Source organism: Hypomesus transpacificus, unplaced genomic scaffold, assembly GCF_021917145.1.
Source record: "Hypomesus transpacificus isolate Combined female unplaced genomic scaffold, fHypTra1 scaffold_52, whole genome shotgun sequence".
Lineage (NCBI taxonomy): Eukaryota > Metazoa > Chordata > Actinopteri > Osmeriformes > Osmeridae > Hypomesus > Hypomesus transpacificus.
Window position 1 is genome coordinate 249,770 of NW_025814031.1, and position 17,204 is coordinate 266,973.

Below are 17,204 nucleotides of genomic sequence, written 5' to 3' on the forward strand. Positions count from 1 at the left end.
CTTCCCCAACTACAAGAACGACAGAAATGGTCCAACATAAGACGCAACTTCACCCCAGGAGACATCGTCGTCATTGTGGATGATTCAGCACCTCGCAACTCCTGGTTGACTGGAAGGATTGTGGAGACCATGATGGACAAAAAGGGACTTGTACGTCAGCTTCGGATCAAGTCAAAGACCGGATTTCTGACCAGGCCCATCAACAAAGTCTGCCTACTACTGGAGGCAGAGGAGCATTGACTGACCCAAAACTAACTTTTGACCTCTTGACTTTGTTTCTGAAGACTTGACTTTGACTACTCACTCTTTCTTTGGATTATAAATAATGAAGAAAGAAGATCAAGAAAATATATTTACTGTGTTGATTGTCATGTCAAGTGTGTAATTATTATTTGAACTTGAAACATAATAATTAGGGGCCGGAATTGTAGGGGCCAAAATTGTTTATGTTGAAAAGTTACAAACACTTCTGTTTTGATTGACACACGTGGGTGTGGTGTATATACCGGGGCACTTGTGGAGGGAGGGGGTTAGGATACAAAGGGGGTTGGTGGCGCACCTGTTTTATTTTCTGTTTACCGTCAACTTATCGTCAACAACGCCAAATAACCATCCATTACAGCAGTTTATATTTTATTTGTTTTTTTTTTAACACTATCTACATGTTCTCATTCATCCGTTGTACTTCTGGCTTTCATTCATTAAACTCTTAAACTATAGCCATCACCGGAGTTGGAGATTGTTTGGACGCGTAACTGCCTGGAGCCCATTAAGCCTCTTAGCGGCCTTTATTGGAGATCAGTCGCTACAATGTGATTAATCGCGATTAAATATTTTAATCGTTTGACAGCACAAGTAAATACATATTTTGAAATTGTAGTTTTGTTATAGATTTTTTTCTTTTAAAAACAAGACAAGTAAAAAGCACATTGAAGCTAGTGATTTTTTTTAATTTTAAACTACTAAAAAAGTGTTCGGTATTGGTGTGTTTCATTATGTTTCATTTTGGTTTGATTCGGTTTCAATCAAGACTTTTCTTTTTGGTGCCTCTCTAAAACTAATACATCCATACAGAGGAACAGGTAGAGGTGTGGCAGGTCTGTCCTGTGTACAACAGTACATGTAGTGAGAGATTTAGATCTAGAATGTAATAGAGCACCACGACTACTGTACTGGACAGTGAGAGACTGTACTTCACAGGATGAGAAAGGGTCTGGACAGTGGGAGAATGTATTGTATTTAGGGGTGGAACGGTACATGTATTCGTATCGAACCGTACGTCACGGTTCAGCTCGTGAAATTACACGGAGAATACACGGTATAAAAATTTATAAAACTCGCGTGCAAATTAGTTAATGTAATGCGGAACTACTGTAAGATATTTGTGTTCTTTAGGGACACTGGGATCTGTAGCCCCGCCTTAGCTTTGAAACTGATTGGCGCCGCCACCTATGTAGCCGCTAAGCTGTGCCTGAGTGAGTCAGAGATAGCTTGCAGCAGCAGCAGCACTAAAGACGTAGCCTATGCAACGCTAGTGCTAAATATGAATGTTCGTAGTGTAAGTATAGCGAAAAATAGCCTAAACTTTCCTAGACTTTTAGCTGCGTTACTAATGCTGAGGGCTCGCTGATATTGCTGTCTTACTAGAACGTGCATTTAGTCTAGCAGACGTAGTATCTATGAGTTGTTGCTAACGTGTGCTGACGTTGTACACACCCAATAAATTCAAAATTTCCAAGCCTCTCTAGTTTCTACTCTGCCACGATCTTCTGTAGCTTCTCAGCTAGGTGAGTGCTTGTGTGCTGCTCATACAGGGGCCGTGTCTGTAGAACTGACGCTTTCATTTCCCACTCAGTCAATAAAATAAGCAGTCACCGTGAGGTAGCTTTCGATAGCACGAGAAGTCCAACCATCAGTCGTTAGTGTAACGGAGGGTGCAGCTGACAACTCGCGCTCCATCAACGTCCGTGTTTGTTGTATATGTAAGGGACCAGGGCCGGCGTTGCTGCTACTGTATCCCTGCCTGTGTTTGCGCTGTTGCTCAGCTAGTAGCCTATCGTGTCGTGGTGTAGGAGGACTGATCAACAATCGCATAATACATTTAGCTAAGACTTGCATGTACAGTAGTTAGTCTGGAGCCCTGCTTCTGCATTTTTGTTTTGCTTTTCCCCCCATTGTACCGAACTCGTACCGAACCGTGATGTCTGAACCGCGGTACGAACCGAACCGTGACTTCAGTGTACCGTTCCACCCCTATTGTATTGAAGGAAAGAGGATCTGGGAGTGCGTACGCACGCAGCAGTGTCCTGTTTGAGTGAGAAGGTAGGAAGTTAGAGTGCGATTCTGCCTGTCGCAACTAGTGGAGCCATTTGCAAATCAAAATGCAGCGCTTGACTGTGACGTACAAATGCCACTGTTCTGAGGCCCTGAACACAGGGAAAAAGTCACCAGCAATTCTGGATAGAAAGTCCAAGCTACTATTTCAATCAGAATCAGAAAGGGGTTTATTCGCCATGAAAGTTTGCACAGACAAGGAATTTGCTTTGGCAGGAAGGTGCATACAATAAACATATAGGAATCTTAAATTTAAATATGTGGTGTAATTATACTAAGGGTACATAAACTAGCAGTACTAAGTAGAATATAATTAAAATTAAATATACAACAGTGTTTCCCCTAGGATTTTTTTTAGCAGTGGGGGCAGGTCAGGTCTAACCCCCCCCCCCCCCCCGCCAAAACAAAGTGCTAACCCTATATTTCGGAGCATCTTAATCTAATAGTCTAATAGCTAATGTAATATTGCACATATTATTTTCGTCCTATTTCCCCTAAATAAATAAAATTAGCATACTTAAAGACACCTTACAGTATGTTCTAAATGGCATAAATGCTGCCAATTAATAATTTACGTAACAATTTATTGTAAATGCAGTGGCCTAGCCTTCAGATTAAGGTAGGCCACTCGGAAGCATGTACACTGTCTGCTTCATTTGATCTTGATAGGCTAAGCATTCTGTAGCAAATAATAACAATATACCCACTATTTATTCATTAAAACTAGGCTACTTAAGCATAATAATGCACCTAAAATACAAACATGAGCAAGGGCAGCAATCGCTATCGAATCAACAGACGTGCAATTTCGCTAGCAGGGGAAGAATACAAACAACGAAAATCACCAGTTAATTTAATTTAAATTTGCAAGAACTATAGACTAATACATTAACAGGCTTAAATGAACTGACAACATAAATTATACGACTTTCAGTTCTCAAGGATGCACACGCGCAATCTCAATCTCGTCTGTGCTATTCTCCGACATGCGCTCTAACAATCACGGCTGATAGACGGCCTAAAATTTTGTACAGCTCTAATTCTGATACCGTGGCGGCACAAATTTAACCAAGGCGAGCCGCCACGGCTCAAATCAACATAGGGAAACACTGTACAATAAAGTATTGTAAAGCTCTCTCTTGGAAGTCGCTTTGGATAAAAGCGTCTGCTAAATGAATAAATGTAAATACAATAAAATAAAATATAAGTTGCAGATAAAATATAAGTTGCAGGTAAAATATAAGTTGCAGATAAATATAAGTTGCAGTTGCAATGGAAAATTACCAGCAGATAGATGAGGCCTTGGCTAGTTTTATGGGAGGCCACTGAAAGGTAGAGGACACTAGGGGCTGGAGGAGTCGGTGTTCAAAAGCAGAGTGACTTGGTGGACCAGTGATTAACAAGTGGATAAACCCTTTTCCTGCATCTTCAACAACCTACAATCCCTTACAGAATAGCTGTAACTCTGCCCTTTCCTGCACACTCTCTCTCTAGGAAACCTGCTCTGTCCGCTGTAAAAAGCACTCACACAAGGACACACAACCACCAACATACAGACACACACAGGCACACTTAAACACATACAAAAAACATTCTTGAAGTCACAAAAGCACATGCATGCACATGAAAAACTTGAGGGGCAACGATGAGGCATAAACTTTGGGCTCCTTGGTACAAATTCTTTACAGCATATTATCCAACACTCCCGGGAGCTCTAGCACTCTCACTTTTCCATCCAGAGAGGGGAAAATAAGCTCTTCGCAATGAACCTGCCCTTCCAACAGCCCCCCCTCCTTTCCAAAAAACAGTATTGTTGACCCAAGTCTGTTTTTAATCGACCAGATTTTCAGCCGTAACCATCTATTAGGCTGTTAGTACTCCCTCCTCCAGCTGAAAAGATAACTAAACCTAAGAGGTATAAAGTCCTTTATTGAAATGTGTTCCTTCTCTCGAAAACTGTAAATCTTCAGCTGAGACACACAAGCATTCTCAGCGTCTCAGTTAATTTAGAAAGGTTGCGCTGAGCCGTTTTAAGACTTGAGAAAACAGTGATGGGGTCCAAATGAAAGCCATGTGTGATCCTCCTCACGCACCAGAACACAGCTCTTATTTATGAAGCAAGATCAAATCCCCGACCCTCTCTGATTCAGCAACGGTCACACTGATTTAACTCCTATGTGGGTTAGCTGTCTGGTAAGCAAACAGCTCTAACTTCAGGCACGGATAGGATATGACATGACCAGATATTTAGTATTTTCTGTTGTTTTTGGACTACTACTTAACTTGTAGCATTTGAACTTTTTGATCTGGCTTTTAAGTGTCCCAAAGGAAACATCCTGCTGGGTTTGCCGTGGATGAGGGCTTCTCACTACTGAAAGTGTTCCGCTCTCGAAGGACTGAATAATGACTCCTTTTTGGACTTGACACCTACACATCTTTTTTACCCATACAAATGCCAGCACACACACACAAACACACACACAAGCACGCCCACACACACACACGCCAGGGGCGTAGCCACGGGTAGGCACAGGCCTACCTAATTTGTTCTAAGGCCTACCCAAAAACGAAAATATCTCAGAAAAATTATGCACCGGGTGCATATCGCAAAGTAAATAAGAAAAACCCCTGAAAACATGCCTATCCATATTTTTCTAGGCCTACCCAAAAATATTATTCTGGCTACGCCCCTGACACACGCAAACAAATACACACACCAACATACAGGGAGATGGGGTGGCACATGTACAATAACTAGGTCTATGATCACACATTAAAGGGGCAATTGACTGGGTTTTTTGGGTATTTTACACTGTTCCTTAAGGTCTCCGAATAGGGTATGTAACATTGGTTGGGTTGAAATTGGCCTGGGTGCTGTTCTATGCCCTGTTACAGATCCTCTGAAATGTTCCCGGGAAAAAACACTAGCTTTTCTCCTTTTATGGTATGCTCATTAATATTTAGATAAGCTGCGCGCTGATTGGTTGGTTATCAACGAGTGAAGCTGGGAGCAAAAACGCAACACGGCCAACAGCAGCACTCGCTGAAACACCAAAGTTGGAGACTTGAAATAAAAACGTGCAAATAAATCTATTGTGTCTACACAACACGGTTTTCAACAGATTGACTATATATCATTTAAAATTATAACATTACTTGTTTCCACTGTTGTTGAAGCAAACTGGATTGACTTAGGTGGGTAGAACGTTAGGCTACAGCTTAGCAACCAAACCATATCGTGATTCTACTCGGCTTCAGTTAGCTAGCTAGGCTAGCTGTAGATATCTTGCTGTAAAATAACATGACAAAGATCTGGACAAACATGCCTCGTGAATTGTAGATTTTCATTACACAGGTTATTTATTTGAATGAAACACAGTCAGGAACATGAATCAACGTTAGCCCCATTGCCAATAATCTAGGCTAAATTATCACACATTCTACCTATGCTCTTGCGTTAGCAAGCTAAACTTGTTTACATGCCAACAGTCTAGGTGTTACTAGTAACAGTTAATAGCAATGCTAATGTATCCTGTATCTAAAACCTGCCTTTCTCCAGTTCTTTCAAATAGATTATCTAAACAGGCGTTAGCAATAAGCCAGACTGCTGTTCGTTTTCTGGCTATTTTTCGGAAGCTTCCCTTCTAATGCCGACTACAGCTAGTCTAGCTAGAGTAATTTGATGTGTGTAGTAACGTATTTAGCATTCTACCTGGTATGCTATATACAGGAAACGTTAGCATTGCTAATAACTGTTAGCACAACATCATACTGTCCTTATAGCTTGCGGTTGCAATGAGCATACGATCGGAACAGCACCTCTTTCCAGGTTCAGCTTCCTTGCAAATCCTGCTTGAAATTGTCCAAGGTTGTCAAAACTGTCTTGGGTGAAATGTTCAGAGCAAATGAATGACTGAGTGTCGAACTTCGCCGTGATCTTCTCATAGACAACAGCAGCCATGCCTGTTGAATGTTTGGCTCCTTGGGAAGACTGTGAGTGTTAGCCTTCCCTGTACAGCCTGGAACACAGCATTTACGACCGTGGTCCATTTTCAATATCCTTGTTATAATTCAAAACGTTCTTCATTGTAATTCCTTAGAGTAGCCTACACAGAGCAGCGCGCAGCTAAACTAGTATCGGAGATAGACGCTACCTCGGGCTGGTCTGGATGTAAATTCTGGGGCGTGACAAAGATACAGACCAGAGCCAATAAGAGGGCGATCACCGGTCCTACGTAGGACCGGTAGCTTTGTTGAAAAGCTAGCGTTTTACAGCCAATTTTTTTCTTTTTGAGATTTGAATAGGAAAGAGGTGTCAATGGACTTTGATATTCACGGTATGTTCAGTTTACCCACCGAACTGTCGTTATTCAACTATGACAAGGTAAAATCGGTTTTGCAGTCAATTGCCCCTTTAAGCCATACAAAGCAGGCCCTGGCATGTGCAGCCACCAGTTCCTGGGGGTGTTGACTGAGCACACAGCATACACAGACCACAGCTAGCCGTGACAGTGACTTACAATGGTTGGGAATTGGGGGTAGTATATTGACCAGTCTGGTTGGGTGGTGGTGAGCCTCAGGCTAAGATTAAGAAGACTACTGATTGCTACTGGAGCATATGCTATCTATGCACTCACTAGCAGACATGCACCCCCCAGCCTCCAGTGACCTTTAGATAGAGACACTGATATCCAACCAGTGATATTGGATTAAAAAAGGAAGGCCATCGCAAGCGTCTAATCAAATTGGGCCTAAAAACTTCGGTGGGAGGATATAAGTGTAGGAGTACTATATTGAACACCACTCTTCAACCATACTTTATAGAAGTATATAAATGTGATATAGGAGGGATATACTTACATGCAGAATTAACACAAAGTGAGTTCTATATGTTGAGACCCAGCTAGGGGAGGGGGAGGGGGGGGTGTTAGCAGCTGAGTGGAGGAGAAAATTGAGGAGTACTTGTCTTTCAAGCGTCCCTCTCTCTACTCAGAGCTGGACTTCTGTGTACCACGTCACAGAGTCAGAGTGGTTGGTCAATGGAAGAGCAAGGCGATGCGTGCCGCCGTTTGAATCTAGCCTAGAAACTATGAATGTCAACAAAACTCCTCAATAGGTGCATGAACGGGATAAACGGTTTGAAGCATTCCACTACAGAGTTTGTGTGTATATTCTTTTCGCTCAGCCTGGGTTGATGAATGGGACAACCACATTGACCAACGCTCATATACATTTTACTTTATCTCACTCTCTTGCCCTCACACAAATACACACACACTGCCGTAAAATGGCTTGTTTTCACACTGCATAATCAGGGCGGTCTGTGGCCCAACACCAAGGCCCTCAGGAGCGTGCTGTGAATGAGCTATAAAGATAAATGTTCTGATTGATCCCATCTGGATTTCTAGCAGGCTCCCTGTGGACACGCTGCAGAAACAGGACCATGCTGGGCTGGGACACACTTCAGGAGTAGGGATGAGTATTGATAAGATTTTAACAATTCCGATTCCTTATCAATTCCTGCTTATCGATTCGATTCCTTATCAATTCTCTTATCGATTCTCCCCTCTACAGCCAACTAAATATGTGCGTTGTGCACCCCCCCCCCCCCCACACACACACACACACACACACTCTCGTTCTAGACAAATTTCTCAAAGTGGCTTTGACTGGCTTTGAAATGAGCTAATACCTTCCACCTCTAGGCCTCTTCAGGCCTGTTTTCAAAACAAAATCTAGTCAGAGATAGAAACTTTCAGTTTCCTTGTGTTCAAGCTTCGATTACTCAACACCAGTAGGACTTACAGGGGTCCTAACAACAGGGGAAATAACTTCAGAGTGTCACCTTTAAAAAGAGACCATTTACATGCATGTACTCCAAATGGTTCAACAACAGCTTTCAATGTACTTCCGGTATGTTGATTAGGCCTTTTCAGGTACATTTAACAGGACTATTAAAAGGTTAAACAATTGAAATGCTAAATTTAATAATGGATTAAAAATCGATATTCTCAATTTGCGAACGTTTGCTGATAACACACGCTCCCGATAACATGAAGTGATCAATAATGGGAGACGAATGCCGGATCTAAAAAGTATGCTTCAAACGACGGGACAGAAGATAACTTGATCGACTATACACAATAAAGGCAAATTGCTTCACACAGTGACAAGTGGTTGTGTTCACTTTTGAGGAGTTTAGCTCTACCTTGGATAGAGATGAAGCGTAAACGTTAGCTGCGCTGATGCATGCATCGAACACATGACATTCCATTCCAACTAATTCCATTCTGTGTTCAAATGCTTCTTCATATTTGTTGTATTTCGTCCCTTCGACGAAGTAGACTTTTTACACACGTTATAAGTAGCATTGTTGTCATTTTGTTGTGTGAAATATAACCAAACTTTAGAACGCTTCTTCCTAGTTGCCATGTTTGCTGCAGTCTGAATAAACTATAAAAGTTTGCGCATGCATTTACATTTATGCATTTAGCAGACGCTTTTATCCAAAGCGACTTCCAAGAGAGAGCTTTACAAAAGAGCATAGGTCACTGATCATAACAACGAGGTAGTCCCAAACATTGCAAGCAGCCAAAACATGAAGCTTACATTGTGAAAAAACTAAGCAAGTGCCAAAAGGGAAGACCCATAAGAGCATGCAGTTATACAAGTTACAAATTAAAACAACATGAACCACAAAAAAAAAATGCAGGACTGTACCTGTAGAAGAACAATCAACGGTAAAATATTTCACAGCGAGTACAAGACTTAACTTTGTTATAACTAACCTACAAGAGCAACAAGTCACTCAATAAGAGTCATTGTGATCCTGGAGGAAACTAACAACAGGTCCAGCCAAGCATTCCTAAGTGCCGTTGTACTCCCGGAACAAGTGCGTCTTGAGCCTTTTCTTGAAGGTGGGGAGACAGTTAGTGTCCCTGATGGAGGTGGGGAGCTGGTTCCACCATTGGGGGGCCAGGCAGGAGAAGAGCTTGTGTTGGGACCGGGCAGTCTTGAGCGGTGGGACCACCAGGCGGTTGTCTGAAGAAGACCATAGGTGACGGGTGGGGGTGTAAGGTTGCAGGAGAGACTTGATGTAGTCGGGTGCAGTCCCGTTCACTGCTCGGAAGGTCAGCACCAGGGTCTTGAATCTGATATGGGCGTTGATGGGTAGCCAGTGGAGAGAGATGAGAAGCGGGGTAACATGGGAGCGTCTGGGTAGATTGTAGACCAGGCGGGCCACTGCGTTCTGAATCCTCTGAAGAGGGCGGGTTGCACATGCTGGGAGACCAGCGAGCAGCGAGTTGCAGTAGTCCAACTTGGAGAGGACCAGTGCTTGGACTAGCAGCTGGGTGGAGTGCTCAGACAAGTATCTCCTGATCTTCCGGATGTTGTAGAGGGTGAATCTACAAGACCGGGACACTGTGGCAATGTGGGCCGTGAGGGAGAGCTCGTCATCCATGGTAACCCCAAGGTTCCTGGCAGAGGATGAAGGGGTCACCGTCGCAGATCCCAGGGTGATTGACAGATCGTGGGAGATGGAGGGTTTAGCCGGGATGATGAGAAGTTCTGTTTTGGCGAGGTTCAGCTGGAGGTGGCGCTCGGTCATCCAGGTGGAGATGTCTGTGAGGCAGGCCTCGATCCTAGCTGAGATCCCCGGAACAGTCGGGGGGAACGACAGGTACCGCTGCGTGTCGTCAGCGTAGCAGTGGTAGGAGAAGCCATGGGAGGTGATGATTGGTCCAAGTGAGGTGGTGTACAGAGAGAAGAGGAGGGGGCCAAGGACGGAGCCCTGTGGGACACCAGTGGAGAGCTGGCGAGGGCCTGACAGTTTGCCTCACCAGGAGACCTGGTAGGATCTTCCCGACAGGTAGGATGAGATCCACTGGAGTGCAGGCGCATACGCAACGGCACAGAGAATCTTTAACAGAATCGTTAAGGAATTTTGCTAACGATTCCAAGGAATCGATTCACTGGGAACCGGTTCTTCTTCTTATTGTTACCCATCCCTATTCAGGAGTGTAGAAAACGCAAAGAAACATAACCCAAATGTCAAAATGAATAATTGCGACCAATATAAGTATGAAAAATGCCCAAAATGTGATTTGTATTTTTAGAACAAATGTACGTTTCTCTTTCCTTAAAGTTATGTTTAAACAGTCCATTTTTTTCTTTACAGAGCAGCCAGAGTTAAACTGTGTCTACTACTGCGCACTTGTGCACTTCGAGCACTGACTTTCAGTGCTTAGGGCGCTTCACTCACAAAACCATTAGAATTCAGTGCACTGAAAGTACCCGGATGGCGCACTGCAAACGGTCCAAAAAACAGTGTACAACGATGGACACTACTCGCCCTAAACAGGCGCCATCTTGGCTACGTAGCGGAAGAGGACGAGCCAGCTTTTTCCACTTGGGGTGGAGAAGCGCGTTCATTTTGGCAGGTTTCGCGGGTGTCCCGAGCAGATTTTTGCGTCCGTCACTTCCGCCAAGTGTTTAACGTAAGTGTTCCATTTCAGACAGCCCTTATCAGCGACGGAGTGCACGGAATATGTAAGTGCACTGTTTTGCAGTGCACTGTATTGCAGTGTACTGCGTAAAGTGCGCGGTAGTAGACACAGCCTTAGTAACGGTTTTGGTATTTCACAAAAATAATGTATCTCTCTCCTCAGTTCTTTAGTCATAAAAAATGTCATGGTGACAAACAGCTGCTTCTGGTGGAAAAATCACAACTGTCTGTTGTGAATGCTCTACCTGCCCCATTATCCAATGAGCAACCTTGGTTGCCCTATAAGAGGAAATTGCATGTCATATAGATTTTGCTCCCACGCTTTTACAGCATTACAGAGCTTTAACTGCACTGTAAGCGCTCAGGGGGACTGTTGTTTCTTAGAACAGACCTGAAACAGATGCCATGAAAAAAGCTATGACAAACTAAATAGGGCCAATTAAAAGCCGGAAAATATTTGTAAAGATGGACAGCTTGGCAACATTTGGTTCTGTGAGTTTCTCTAGACAGGGCCGAGGGCAGACTTTGAGTGAAAGTAACTCTGCTAATAGACTGAAGAATTGATTAAAGAGGAGAATGTGGTCCAACTCTCCCTCTCTCACTGGCATTACTCCATATTTCCCTGGACATTCTCCAATTCTCTTTGTCTCTCCAACTCCTTGCCACCTTTCTCGCTCCCTTTCATTCTCTTAGACACATACAGTACATGTCTTGCTCTATCAACATTTTGCACCACTGTGGTTCTTCTTTCTCTCTCATCCACTCTTACTCAACGTCCTTCTCTCTCTTTTTTTTCTTACCTCCCTTTCTGTCATTGGCTCTGTCTGTCTCTCTAGCACTTTCACTTTCAGTCTAATTTCCTTTCACACTGTATTTTACTCCATGTCTCTCCCCTCCCCACCCACCCACCCACCCTCCCTCCCTCCCCTCTCTCCGACTATCTCCATATCTTCTCCCTCTCTCCTCTTCTCCCAGTCTAATCTCCATCATCTCGTGCCTGGCAGCAAAAGGGAGTTAGATTAACTAACTAAAGTTCGGGAGGAAGATAGCGCACCAAGACTCCTCCTCCACTCCAATCAAGCAACTCGCAAAAGCACGGAAAAACTCCCCGTATCAATTACAAGGTTTGTATAAAGTGTCTTCCGTTGCTCTGATCCTTGTGCTAGCATGTTTTTGATGCCCTCCCACCCTCCCCTTTTCTCTGCATCTCCCTGTCATCTATCCAGGTTCCCCGGGGGGATCGATCGAGCCGCCGCTCAGCCGTGACCCTTAAGGGCTCTCCGCCACACCCCAAGTCCATACCCAGTAACTATACACGCACCATCCACATCACCTCCATGACCATTTCCTGCATCCCCTAATCATACGCTCATCCTCCCAGGAACCCAGGCCTGGCTCTGCTACCGGCCTCCACCAGCACCAGGCTCGGCTCTGCTACCGGCCTCCACCAGCACCAGGCTCGGCTCTGCTACCAGCCTACACCAACCGCCCCAGGCTCGGCTCTGCTTCCAGCCTACACCAACCGCCCCAGGCTCGGCTCTGCTACCAGCCTGCACCAACCGCCCCAGGCTCGGCTCTGCTACCAGCCTGCGACACACTGCATTAGGCTTGGCTCTGCTACCAGCCTCAGGCTTGGCTCTGCTACCAGCCTGTACCACAATACATTAGGCTTGGCTTTGCTACCAGCCCTGCTTCAATAAAAGCTATCTATTCAATCTATGGTGCGATTACTGAACTTGTGAATGTGTATGTGTGTGCACGTGTGTGCATGTGTGTGTCTCCAAGCGTGGGACCGTGTGTTGGACAGAGCACAGGCGGCAGTGACCATTGGGCACAGCAGGGATGGTGTCGACCGCCACAGACCCGCCGTGTCTCAGACAGGATCCCCCAGCGAAGACCCAGCCTGCTTGGCCGCTTCCTCTCCACAGACTGTTTCTCACCCACGCATCCCTACGATTCTGCCCAGCCACGGCACTTCCGTGCTGGGCAAACCTGAATAAGAGTCTGGTTCTGATGGAGCTTTGGTATGTTGGGGATGATGATAAGACAATAACTGAAAAAGTCCATGTACAATCACACATCTACACATGTCGTAAATAATTATTCCAGTTCCCGTGTATAGTGAAAATAAATCAGAGTGTCTAAGTGAGGAAAATCCTAAGTCCGTATACAACTTAGAGTATAATATAAGGAATAATTGAGACATTCACTTTTCAATTAGATAGTTCCATAAATGTAACCCATCTCCATCATTTTCAGCAGGGTGACGTAATTTTCTTCATCACACACATGTACAGTACGGTGCAGCTCGTGAGCTACTTCTGACATTTGAAAGAATGCATCCACTGCCAGTCCAGGACACATGTTATTCCAGATGAGCAGAAACTCTGTGATATGAAACACACACATACGTACACACACACACACACACACAGAACTTTTGTTTCCAGATCATGATCCATCAGCCCATCCGCTTAGGCTGCCCAATCAGACAGTGCTGCAAGGAAAGTGTGTCTGTGTGTGTGTCTGTCTGTCTGCGTGTGGTGCTCTGGCAGCCGTAATAGCTGTTGTCAGTTATCTCTGGATGGCATCAGTGAGGGGGATGCTTTCCAGCTCCCTAACAAAATGTAGGTTTTGATTGGTGGTGAACCCTTACAACATCATACAACTATATGTCTGTGTGTGTGTGTGTGTGCCTGTGTGTGTCTGTGTGAGTTGCTGTTGATGTTGGAGGAGAGGTCTGTTTTATGTGGCACAATGAGCACTCTGTGCCCACACTCTCCCCACCACAGTCAAACATACACATCCTGTGGTGGTGCCAGCAGTCATTTTGTGTTTTGAACAAGTCTGTTTCTAGAAAGTTTCCTTATTTACATTTGTTATTTATATATCATTAACTTTTAAATCCGTGGACTGTAAGATTTGTTAACTAATTCCTAATATCAAGAACTGTGTGTTACAAATATGTATTCTTTGGAACATTGGATATGTAACTTATCTAGATCATACACAATTTGCCACTGAACTTGACCTGAGACTCAGTACATTTGTTTAATGAGATACCTGGCAGTATTTGACGACCTGTTGAGATAGCTTTACAAGTGCCTAAACAGAACCTGCTAAAATATAAATTAAGCCATTTATAAACCATTATAAGCCACGTTATAGCCTAGTTCAGCTTTCTGCGACTTGGGGTGACAACCTTTTCTATACTGACCGAATATAGGTCAATCCATACATTCTGCATTAACAGAAACACCTTCAGAGACGCATACACTCACTGAATGGGGTCTCAGAAGACTTTTCATGAAATCATGCGTATAATGGGGTCACCAGCACAGCTCCTAAATGCTAAACCTAACCCGCGATCTTTAGCATGGTATTTATTTGTGTGTGCGTGTGTGTGTGCGTGCGTGCGCGTGTACCATAGTAGGCTACGTCTGGTTACATGTGCAATATGCTAGTGTGATGTGGGCTAACAGTTGACCAAAATGATGGAGCCGGAGCTATGTGAAAAGGTTGGCTAAATCTGTTCTCAATAATCAGCTGCAAAGTGTACGCTATGCTACAGTGTTATATGTCTGTCTGATCATAATAAAATTAATCCTAAAGGATGAGTAGCCTTTATAGAATGATCTTGTGTTCAAATTGATGGGCATAACCTGCAAAATAACGGTCGCCTTATGTGATGACATGGAAGGAAGAAAATAGCCTACCCTGATTGTCCTCGTCCATGATAGCAGATTAAAATCCAACGTCCGAAATAGGATTATGGTCGCAGAACTTCAGTTGTAGCCTATGTATGTGATCATTAATGTCAATGCGCGATCAAATTTTTTATATATACATTTGCCGACAGGTTGTCACATAGGTAGCGTCTTGTAATTGTGGATATTGTGCTACTAATGCTTAAAACACGACGCTGTGATCCTGGTTATCAGTCATCTAGCAGATGTTAGAGTTAACGACGTCCTTCTGCCAGAACGGGTTATCCTGCAAATACGCCTCCACTAAGGAGAGTCTCTCAGTTTGTAGTGCACGTCATCATTCTCCGTCCCACCCTGCTAACGACAACGACTGAAAAGCTGCCCTCGAGTGTGACGCCACGACAACAACAAAAACTGTTTAAAACCCTGTAGTTATTTCTAATGTGTGTGCGCGTGTATGTGTGCATGGGTGCAAAGTTTCAGTTCCTAACAGTTAATGTAATATGCAAACGTAGCCTACAAATATGAGCATTTTTTAATTCATTTCCTAATGTTTTTTTTTACATATTTGAGAATGTATTTCGCATTTTAACACAATGAAAAACAAAGGAGTGCTTTCACACAGTGGAGGAGCCAGACTTTAATATATGGGGTGGCCAAGGCTACTTCAGGGGGTCCACAGACCAAGACTGAAAATGTGTGTGTAACCTTAGCCTGGCATCTAAGCAGTGTAAATTATTCATATGATTGCTGATGAGAAATATAAATAAAAATTCACTTAAGCCTGAGTTCTTCAGTGTGGCCTAGTATGGTCCACTAGGGTTACTTTAATCAAATTATAAATTTACTATGAATAGACTGTCTCTACATCTGAATTGCAACTCATTTCTGTCTTACACACACTAGTGTAGCTTACTCACATTGAATAATCTGGGTCTAACCAGGTTAGATCCTTCTTTTACATTAAAATGTAGCGACCCTCGTGCCTCGTTTTCGGGCAAACTCAAATTAACTAAATACTAGGGCGCTCAGTTCTTTAACACTAATATTAGCAAAGGAATGAATGAATTTATAAGCCATTATTTTATAAGGTCCCAATCTAAATACAAAATATAGCTGCAAGCAGCGATGCGGGTTCCTCCGCAAAATGGCAAAATATTATAAAAATGTACATTGTAGAAGGTCAAGAGTTGGACAACAAGAGAGCAAAACTACTTCATGTAGGGCCAACTACAATAGACTGAATGGGGGTTTGAACTCATGAGCATAAGGTTACAAGGCAGCCTCTCCATCCTCTCTGCTAAGCACCAACTGTTGAAAATGTATGAGTAACAAGCGCATAGTATTAGCTTTGGGACAAAGGTTAAGAAACGGTTGACTTTTCAAAGTGGAATTGCACATGGTATTTCACAATGACGTCATCCTGTTTAACTAAACAGATATTCAAATTTAAGACAGGCTAAAAGACTGCGGCTGGATTCAAACCTACAACCTTATACTTTGCCGGTCTCTGTCCCAGTCCATTGAGCTATTCTCAGTGTTGAATATTGTCATGTTCAGTTACTGTATAAAAAAGTAAGTTGTTTCTTCTGTGGTAAGAGTTGTTAGATTCAGCCAAAGTTTAAACTACTCAAATTCAATCATATTTTGACATACCAAGGTGAAATTGTTGATGGTACTTCAGAGTGATGTCATCTTGAACCCAATAAGGTTTGAAAACCATCAGTCAAAATGATATTTGATTTATTGACACAAAGATATTGAGGCAATGTGGACATTTACATAAATACACCCCTTTCAGACATTTTGTATTACATTTCTCATTCCATTTCACCCTATATAAAAACACACCTGCCCGCACACTATCCCAATCCATGTCGTTTTACTCAATTTTTGTACATGCCACACTGCATGCTGGGTACCCAAGAGCGCTGACGCTGATGATCTAACTGTGCTCCGACTGCGTGGTATGACGAGATGCTACTGACACGCTAAGGTCTCGGCGTCTCCTGAAATGTAATGCGTCTTTCTGCCTTGAAGCTGCGTGCGCATCATCATCAAGACCCCATGTATGTCAAGATAACATCCAAGCTAACAATTTCGCTAAATCTGACTGCAGCTTTGTATACCATATGTAGCCTACTGTGTTTGGGTTGTTTGAATTAAACAACTTGCTTAATGAATTCAATGGCTATTAAATGTCAATCCAACTATACATTTATAAAAGAGAAAGTTCCAATCAAATCTGAATTATTTTTAAACCTAGAGGTTTAAAGACAACCTTTGCCTAAACTGACATGCACCAACTCAGAGAACTGAGTTTCAACATCCATTTACAAATTTAGTCTCTATTTTTTACTCTACTCTTAAGGCATAACTATGTTTAACTTAATGTCTGCGCCTCTCTGTCACCAACTGTTTCTGGAGTGGGGGGTGGGGGCTTCACAGGGTTTCTACAAGTGTAAACAAGTTCAATTTAAGACCTTTTAATACCCCTTCCAATTAAAGACCAAATTTACGATGTTAATACAGATCAAAAGTGGAAATATACAGTAATCTTCCCAAACACTGATGTCTGTTCAATATGAACAGTATGGTAAAATGACAACAATCGGTTGAGTTTAAGTACATTGACTAAATGTGTGTAATGCGAAAGG

General features: G+C 43.2%; 1 protein-coding gene and 1 long non-coding RNA gene across 8 annotated transcripts in view; one reads left to right on the forward strand and one right to left on the reverse strand.

Moving 5' to 3' along the window:
• The window catches only part of LOC124465504, a 37,839-nt gene extending 25,571 nt beyond the window's left edge, over positions 1 to 12,268 (forward strand). Inside the window, exons 2-5 of one of the 4 annotated variants that reach the window (XR_006955832.1) lie at positions 7,743 to 7,803; positions 11,816 to 11,964; positions 12,067 to 12,145; positions 12,222 to 12,268. This is a non-coding gene — a long non-coding RNA (uncharacterized LOC124465504). Of the gene's footprint in view, positions 1 to 6,692; positions 7,804 to 10,881; positions 11,965 to 12,066; positions 12,146 to 12,221 lie in introns of those variants that run through there. The other 3 variants (XR_006955833.1, XR_006955831.1, XR_006955830.1) reach the window with 3 other exon arrangements.
• LOC124465503 (cytohesin-3) overlaps positions 1 to 14,856 on the reverse strand; it is a 142,550-nt gene extending 127,694 nt beyond the window's left edge. For all 4 annotated transcript variants that reach the window (XR_006955829.1, XR_006955828.1, XM_047017322.1 and 1 more), the window contains exon 1: positions 14,557 to 14,856. Coding sequence is in view for 2 of the 4 variants with exons in the window: in XM_047017322.1 (XP_046873278.1) it covers positions 14,557 to 14,575 (19 nt within the window). In the remaining 2 variants the exon portion in view is untranslated. The remainder of the gene's footprint in view (positions 1 to 14,556) is intronic.
• Positions 14,857 to 17,204: the final 2,348 nt, after the last annotated feature.